Below are 9,007 nucleotides of genomic sequence, written 5' to 3' on the forward strand. Positions count from 1 at the left end.
GGAAAAAGGCCTGACGGGGTGGGGCGTAATAGGCGCCCATATAAGACAAAGCCCCAAATATCAGCCTCTATAAAAAGCGACAATTCTACCTTACCCACCCCACGCCGCTGCTCGGAGCCCCTCGCTATCCCGCGCCCGGCCGGGCGAGTGACAGGGGCCAGCAGACACAGCCACGGCGCCGAACTACCCTGCCCCAGCCAACTGCCTAACGGTCCGGTCCTGCCGCCGCCTATGTCACTTGTTACCCAGCCCTGGAGGCCCCCGGATATTAGGGACGGGCGCCGCTATTTAAGCATTTACGATCTTGTTAAATATTCGTCGGACGAAGGGGAACGGGGACTATCACTGGGTGGCCGGGCTGTCATTAATCCCAGCGGCCATTCAGCTGCGGCGGGGGCGGAGCCGGCGAGGCACCGCCACTCTCTATGAAGGGGGAGCGTCACAGCCACGTTCCGCGACTGGAGAGCGGTGCGGCAGCGGGCAGGGCGCGGCAGCGATGGGGAACACTGTTGCTCGCGAGGACTTTGAGTGGGTTTACACGGACCAGCCCCACGCCGATCGCCGGAAGGAAATCCTAGGTGCGCGAGGGGCTGGGTTGCCCTGCAGGCGGCGCTTCTGTTTCCCCAGCCGGGTCCCTGTCAGGGCCGGGGGCTCTGCCCGTTCGGCAGCAGGGAGCCGGCGGCCTTCTCGCCGTATCCGCTGGCAGCCTGACGGGGGGGGGAAGGAGGAGCGGTACCGCCTGGCAGGGAACAGCTCTGTCCGCGGGAAGTGGCGTTTGTGGAGGCCGCGTGGGTGTCTCTTCCCCCCCCCCCCCCCCCAGCTGCGAGAGGGCCCGTTTCGGGGCTCGCCGGCGAGCCTTGTAAAATGGCTGCCGAGGCGAGAGGGGAGCCGGCGGGGGAGATGGACAAACGGGCCGGCCCCTCGAGCCAGGGTCGGAGGCCGAGCTCTTGAGGCACCGCGAAGGGCCCACCCCATCCATGGCCCACGCGACGCTGCTTCTCCCTGCGCACGGGCGGCAGCGCGGTTACGCTCGGCGCTTCCCCTCTGCCTGGGGAGGGTTGAGGGGCGAGACGCCTAGCTCGGCGGCCCGAGAACAGAGCCCCGGAATGAGGCGTTTCTGGACTGTCCAGAGGCAGATCTGCCCTCCGGGCGCGGGGAGGCTCCCCAGCCTACGAGTCACTTCGCGTGGCCGGGGCGAGGGGGGTTGTCATGTGGGTCAGACACTGGCCGAGCTGTCACGCCTCCCTCAAGTCAACTCCCTGCGGTTGATGGCCCCTGTCTATCTAACACACGCCGGAGGGAGGGTGGTTTCCAGAAACGTCTCAAGAATATTTATCACTAAAATTGCCTGGGGAGCAGGAGAGAGGCTCCGGAAGGGGAGCGAGTTTTGTATTCTGATTTTACTGGGAGAAGAGCCGTTTGAGATGGAAATCGTGGAGGAGGCTGCGTTTTCTTTGTGTACTGCGTAGTATAGTCATTATGTGAGTAGTTAGGAAACCGATAGCACTCCTGGGGTAGTAGGAAAAGAGATGGTGACAGTACTACACTATTGCCAAAACCAAGTTTATGCCCTGCTCGAGGAAGGGTGCATGGCGTACTTAGGGAAAGTCCACGGGAGACTTAAATAGATTTCTGACTTTCAGCTTTTACTGGATGAACTCGTCAGTGCCTTTTTATTGGTGTGTTTTATCAGTTAACACCAGCAATGAGCACGTGTATCTGAGTGCTTATCTAGACAGAACAGTAATGTAAACTACTGGGGTCAGACGTTTAAAGTGCACTAGGTGGTGTGGTGTGGGTGTGTTTGTTCATAAGGACCCTGCTGGTGTGCACTAAACGTTCCCTTGTACTGTTCATGTAGTGATGTTTGAAGCAGGGCTGCATTATAGTGCTGTGTGTGTGTGTGTGTGTGTGTGTGTGTGTGTGTGTGTGTGTGTGTGTGTGTGTGTGTGTGTGTGTGTGTGTGTGTGTGTGTGTGTGTGTGTGTGTGTGTGTGTGTGTGTGTGTGTGTGTGTGTGTGTGTGTGTGTGTGTGAAAAGAGAGCCTGACCTTTTGGCGTGGAGGGGGGGAATGCCAAGCCCTGGAATAAGCATTACATGGTGGGTTTACTTCTAACTGATGAGATGGGTGGGGATTGTTCTCATTTTCCTAAGACTGGTTGCTTTTAAACATTAGTGAGCATGAAACCCCTGATGTGTGCAAAATAAATACTTGACCTAAATTAAATGTAGTTTACACCTCTACACAATCGACTCCTTCCACATCACTCTTGGAATGAGGATAATTTTTATTAGTTGAGGCTGTCTATTCTGGGAAGATAATACTAAGTCTTGAGAATTGCATCAGATTTTTTGACCACATTGTCTCCTCTCCCATGATTACATAGGCTGTTAGCCTTCTGCAGTTTGGATTTTGTTACAGCCTCCCAAGCCATCTTCCCTGTTCAGGTATACCTATGGTACAAGCTGTTTTAGACTCTGAACGGAAATATTTAATATCTGGCAACAGTGATAAATCTTAGCATTTTACCCTCCCCAGTACTTGTAAAAAGTAGTAGTCCTGTGGCACCCTAGCAACTAACATATATAAATAAAGTATCATGATCTTTTGTGGGCAAAATCCACCTCAGATGACCTTGGGTTTTGCCCAGTAAAGCTCATGATTCGTTCATGTGTGTGTGTACACAATAATTATAGTGAGACCTCAATTTTAGTCTGAGGTGCCACAGGACTAATTTTTTTTTAATTTACAGACTAACGGGACTACCTCTCTGAGACTTTTAAAAATGCTTCTTGTATTCTGTCTTGAAGGGATAGTAATATACCTAGCAGTGCTTTCAGATAGAGATGTGAGTGACTAGTTGACTATCTGATAAGCAGATGCTTATTGGGTAGTTGACTAGTTTCCCCCTCCCCTCCCACTGGCTGTCTCTCAGAAAGCGGCAGACCCCAGATGGCCCAGGCTGCATGCAGCGTTTCAAAAGGGCAGTGCCGCGTGGAGCCTGGGATGAGTTGGATACTATCCAGCTGACCCCAGGCTCCATTTGAAATGCTGCATGGGACCTGTGGACTTAAGTGCCAAGCTGGCCCTGTGCTCCCTACAGTGCTTTCGCCTTTGAACCACAGGGCTGTTGCTACACTTCAGAGGCAGAAGTGCCTGCATCGACTAGTCAACGCAAATTGCATTGGCTCTTCGATTAGTCAAATAATCAAAACTTTACATCACTACTTTCAGAAGCTTAATTTATGAAGTAGAAATGACAATTCATAAAAAGCTGAATTTTTGTGTCTGCACAAGATCAGTGTGCAGTTGTCTTTAATTTTTTTATCCCTAAAAAGGTATATTTGTCTCTCTGGATGTATGATTAATTTTAAATCTGTAATACACTGTTGAAGTACATGCAAGTATTAATAATCTTTGGGTTTCTAGATGAAAATAAGTGCCCCTAAATTACAGTAGCACTTCTCCATCTTGCTCAATCAGGCATGCTCACATGCCTACAGCATTCTACTAACAACTTACAACATGTACATGCACACTACTAATGTACTTGAATTGCCAAAAATGTAAGAAGACTGAGTTGAGAGAACTCATATTTCTTAATAGAATTCACTTTGGAGTAGTAGTAAGATCTTGTTTCTGTAGCTGAGAACTTTGGCTCTACTAAAGTTTACTTGTAACATTTCTTTCATTTTAACTATTTTTATTTTCTCCATCACAGCTAAACATCCAGAGATAAAAGCATTAATGAAGCCAGATTACAACTTGATCTGGGTGGTTATATTGATGGTTCTTGCACAGTTGATTGCATTTTATTTAGTTAAAGACTTGGACTGGAAATGGGTTATGTTCTGGGCTTATATTTTTGGCAGCTGCATCAGTCACTCAATGACTCTGGCTATTCATGAGATCTCTCACAATAGTGCATTTGGCAACTGCAGAGCTATGTGGAATCGGTGGTTTGGAATATTTGCCAATTTCCCTATTGGCCTCCCATACTCCATATCCTTCAAGAGATATCACATGGATCATCATCGCTATCTAGGAGGTGATGGAATTGATGTGGACATTCCTACTGACTTTGAAGGGTGGTTTTTCTGTACTCCTTTTAGGAAGTTCATATGGATTGTTCTTCAGCCCTTTTTCTATGCTATTCGACCTCTCTGCATCAATCCCAAACCAATTTCTCAAATGGAAATCATCAACTTGTTGGCTCAGATCTCATTTGATGTTGTAATGTATTACTACTTGGGAATTAAATCAGTTTTCTACATGCTTGCAGGATCAGTACTTGGATTAGGCTTGCACCCAATTTCGGGACACTTCATAGCTGAACATTATATGTTCTTAAAGGGACATGAGACTTACTCCTATTATGGGCCACTTAATTTGCTCACTTTTAATGTTGGCTATCACAATGAACATCATGATTTTCCCAATATTCCTGGCAAGAACCTTCCACTGGTAAGTACCCTTTCAAGAGTATATAAAGCTGATGGTAATCTGGCACTTGTATCTGTGGCTTTTAGTTTTGGTCGAAGTTGGACACTGTAGACTTAAAACTATATGAAATAATTGTCTAGTATCATAGTGCTCTATGCTATGTTACTTCTAACTGCAAGGCTGGATGGGGGAGGACAGTCCTGTTCTTTCCTATTTGCCTGCTGGGTAGTACTTGACAGCATTTTGCATACTGCATTAGTTTCACTCAAAGTAGTACACCTTTGGTTCCTTTGAGTTTCCCATGCAGCAGTAGAAGTGAAGTGTAAGTTAGAATACGACTACAAAAATGGGTGGGGGGGCAAGACTGAAACAACATTAAAAAAAAAAAACAAAAAAAAACCAGCCCTGCATTTTAATTTGACCATTTCTTAAAAAAAAGTTTTCTATTAACAAGCAAAAACAACTTGTTTACCTCGGGTTAACATTTGGGAACCTTTCAAATTCTTGAACCTCTTACGACCAACACATTAAGTGTGTGGTGGTGGTTTTTTTTTTTTTTAAATTTGCATGATGCTGACTTCACATTGCCACAAATGCAGCACTCTGGAGCTACTCTGAAAATTCTCCAGTTGAGGTGGCCAAACTAGTAGTTAGTATTTATTGCCATTGTTTTTGTCAACTCTAGAGATATAAAATCCTGGTTAACCAGTTAAGTATTCGGCTAACTCACTAAGCAGGATCCAGGCTGGGAACAGCACTCTGTCCATGGCAGGTGTGGAGCTGCTGCAGCCCTCCCTGGATACCAGTTAAGCAGTTATCAGAACCATTAAGCATCACCTTTTTAGGATGTTGCTTATCTGTTAACCTTTCACATCCCTAGTCAGCACCAGTTCCACACATGGAGATAAAATTACAGCTGTTTAGCAAGGCTTAATTCCTATGTTCTACAATAGAATCTGAGAAATCCTTCATGTAATCATCATAGGTAAATCTGTCTTCAATCTTGTTACACAATTTCTTTAGTATTTTACATTCCTATAAGCCAGTTGCAACTTTAATATTGCTGCATTTTCAGCTGCATGACATAAATCCCTTTGGAATACTTAATGCAAATCGCTCTCTAGTACAGCCTTTCCTCGCGTTCCGAACGAGTTATGGACTAAACACTTGGCCATAACTTGAAATGTTGGTAACTCGGACCCCATTGAGTTACAAACACAACCCATGCTTACGAACAGCATAGTCGCAATGTAACTCGGAGACTACCTTTATGACCTCTCAATGGGAGTTTTGGTCGTAAATGTGACTGGTCTCCTTCCTATCCTGAGTATATAACTTTTGGGCCAGCGTTCCTTTTAATTTTTCACACTCCTGAGTGGAATGAATTGTATGTGCAACACCATGGTCTCCCCACCTAGGAGCCAGACCTGCTGTGCTGGCAGTTTTCCTGCTAGCTCTGGCCAGGGTAGAAAGGCCTCTCTCACTGATTGGCCCCAGCACAGAACTCTAGTTTGAGGATTTAAAGGCCTTCTCTGTAATCTGGCCTTGGGCATTAAAACAGTTTTGCAAGTCTGCCTATAATAGGTATTAAAACATTCATCACATTGGATGGATAAAATTAGCATTTTAAAAACAGGGTTATTAAAATCCATTTAATTTTTAAGTTTGAAACTCACAACATAAGGCCTACATTTATGACTCAATTTTATTTTTGTCCTCTTAGGTGAAAAAAATTGCAGCTGAATACTATGATAATCTTCCACAATATAACTCCTGGATCAAAGTGCTGTATGACTTTGTGATGGATGATACACTCAGCCCTTACTCACGCATGAAAAGGAAGTTAAAGGGTGATGTGAAACAGGAATAAACTTCTGCTAACCAAAAGACTGCAAAGCAAAATATTTCAGATCATCAGCTAGTTGGTATAAGGAATTCCTGTGAGAGTATATCTTGAATTATTAAAATTCTGACATACAGGAATGCATTGATCTATCCTAATAGACCTCTTCAGACCACTTAGAACCTTCAACTAGTGGTAGTCTAACAGTCCCTGGCTTCTTTGGTTTAACTAATACAAAACATGACTATGCTCAATGTATATGTGTAATAGTTCTAAACAGTTTGTTGTCTAATACTTTTCACAGCTGTTCATAAACCTTGTACTCAGGCACCTGTTTCTGGCTTTGCTGGTTTAGACCTATGAAAGGTCCTTCAAACTTACTTGCACTTCTGGCTCGTCCACTTCTGCCCACTCAAAGCTCGTAACTTAGTCTTTTATAGTATTAAAGTTCATACTTGATCAAATTAATTCTAACATGATTAACTTAAATCTTGTTTCATTAAATGTGGCTTCAACCTACTTGGATTAGTGAAAAGCATTATTTAGGCACTTCAGTCCTAACTGAGGCTCTAGTATGAACCTTGTTTGCACCTAAAATCATTCAGGGCACAAGTTCCTAGTTGCTTAAGTTTCTGGCTGTGGGCCTGTGCACTGCTTTCTTAAGCCCCAAACTGAATCACAAAGCAGAGGAAAAAGGGTTTTTGTTTACTTATGGGCAGGCCCTACTCCAGTAGATGGAAAGAGCCTGATTCTTGCTGGTAGTGATAGTGCAATCTGTCATTCACTTCCCTCAGCCCTATTAGTACAAAAGACACTTAGGTTCCTAAGTTCCCTCAAGGCAGTTGACTCCCATTTGTGAATTGCTAAACTGAGGCACCTCGCTGGAGTCAGGTGTCTCTCTGTGGGAGGAGTAGGGTTATCTTGACAGCATCTGCCCCTGGTTATCTTAGGCACTCCTGGCCTAGTATGCTGGGTTTTTTTGTAGATTGTATTCTAAGATGCCTATCTCTTCCCCATTTGTTGTGTAGATAGCCTGCAGGCCTAACTCAGTTTTGGCAATTGCAGTCCTGTGATTGTCCAAGCCATCTGATAGTAGGTGCTATGATGCTCAGCACTGCAATACCAAAGTCCCTTCATGGATCCCATTCTTAATGATCACTATCACCTGTTCCATCTTGAAAGTGAATATAATTACTTCAAGTAGTTAACAAATCTGAGGTAGATGGCTAGGTGCCTCCTGCACAGGGCACTACAGCTGCAGCCATAAGCTATTGTAGCCAATTTGATGGTCACTGATACACAATAAATTGGGTAGTTAAAATGAATTAAAAGTCAAAATTCCAGGAAGGGGGCCCTGTAAACTTCCAGTGTGTTATCCACCCTCAAAGAATCCTTTTTACTTCACTGTCTCTAAAAATGCAGATGTCTTGAAAATGTAGTCCTTATCTGGATTTGGTTAACTCATATCAAAGTTTAATTTTATAGCCCCCATACAACAGTTTTGGGTATTTATAAAGTATTAATTTCTGTTTGGGACCTATGACAAAATAGCTGGTATACTGTACCATGTAACTAACTAGTTACATTTTTCAACTGCTTCCTTCATATAAATATAATTGAAGATCAGTACTTAAATACATGCTTTTATGTAACACTGGAAAACTGGCTTTTGTACTGGGGTGCCTTGTTACTAAACTAGCTTTCAGTGGATTAAAATGCAATGTTTTTATCCAAAGCTTAAGTATAGCTTAACCTCCCTAATTACTTTTATAAAGGCTAGAAATATGAAGCAAGTTGAAATGTAAGGATTGCTTTTAATTAACTTTTGGAAGCAGATGGGCAACTAACTAGAAATCTAGCACTTGTATTTTGGGCAGTGAAATTGTCAGCTAATATTGTTGTTTTTTAAGCAATATTAATGTTGGCTAATGGTGGTTCAATGCTTTTCTGCTTGCTATTAATGAAAACTTTCTTAAAAGGGGGAGATGAAGCACATTCCATTATCTAAACTCTTCTGTACTGAGAAGGCTCTCCTGTGCCTGGATGGGGGACTGAACATCTTCATTAAAACCTTCCAGTAGATGAGAAAAGATCTTCTGCTGCTTCTTTGAATAGTGTCTCTGTATCTGCTCCACTATAGCTGTGCTTGAGTCCTTGATCTTCTGATCAGAGGACTTTGGTAGCAGTATCTGTGGGGACTACACACATGCTGTGTCTCCTCATGTTACACCACAAGGTCAATCAGCACAAGCTAAGGATGTGAAATTGCAGTTAATCATATAATTGACACAATTTGTATTTACTACACAATTAATCGATAAGGACCGCTCTGCAGAGCCATAGCAGGGGTAGCTCCAGGAGCCGGCTTGAGCTGCAACTGAGCACACCTGTATTGTGAAGTTCTGCATTTTAAATGTAGTAAGTCACCAGGTTCTTCCTACATTTAAAATGCAGAGGCACAGCGCCTTGTGCAGTAACTACTGTTCAAGATGTTTCCTAGTGGGCACTCTACAACCTATCCCCCCTCTCCTCCACTGCACTCTAGTCAATGAGGACTACTAGGCTAGTAAAGAAGGAACTGAGGGGAATTAACCCATGTGTGCTGTCTAACCTCATGCAGATTCCTATTTACATGTAAGGCCAAAACAATTGACTTGTCTTTCTCCGCAGAGCTTTTAAGATGTCAAAGCACTTTTGCCATTGTCCTCAAGCCAGATGTCC

At 44.1% G+C, this 9,007-nt stretch overlaps 1 protein-coding gene across 2 annotated transcripts; it reads left to right on the forward strand.

Moving 5' to 3' along the window:
- The first annotated feature begins 406 nt into the window (after nucleotides 1-406).
- Nucleotides 407-8,376, forward strand: DEGS1 (delta 4-desaturase, sphingolipid 1). 2 transcript variants are annotated; one of them, XM_006133418.4, is made up of 3 exons: nucleotides 407-578; nucleotides 3,722-4,464; nucleotides 6,167-8,376. In XM_006133418.4, exons 1-3 carry the CDS (start codon nucleotides 497-499, stop codon nucleotides 6,311-6,313), a joined length of 972 nt encoding a protein of 323 aa, XP_006133480.2. In that variant the 5' UTR covers nucleotides 407-496; the 3' UTR covers nucleotides 6,314-8,376. The 2 variants fall into 2 exon arrangements, with proteins under 2 accessions (XP_006133480.2, XP_006133482.2); XM_006133420.4 differs by lacking the exon at nucleotides 407-578 and adding an exon at nucleotides 650-1,481.
- The last annotated feature ends 631 nt before the right edge of the window (nucleotides 8,377-9,007 follow it).

This window comes from Pelodiscus sinensis, chromosome 3 (genome assembly GCF_049634645.1).
Source record: "Pelodiscus sinensis isolate JC-2024 chromosome 3, ASM4963464v1, whole genome shotgun sequence".
NCBI classification, from domain to species: Eukaryota; Metazoa; Chordata; order Testudines; family Trionychidae; genus Pelodiscus; species Pelodiscus sinensis.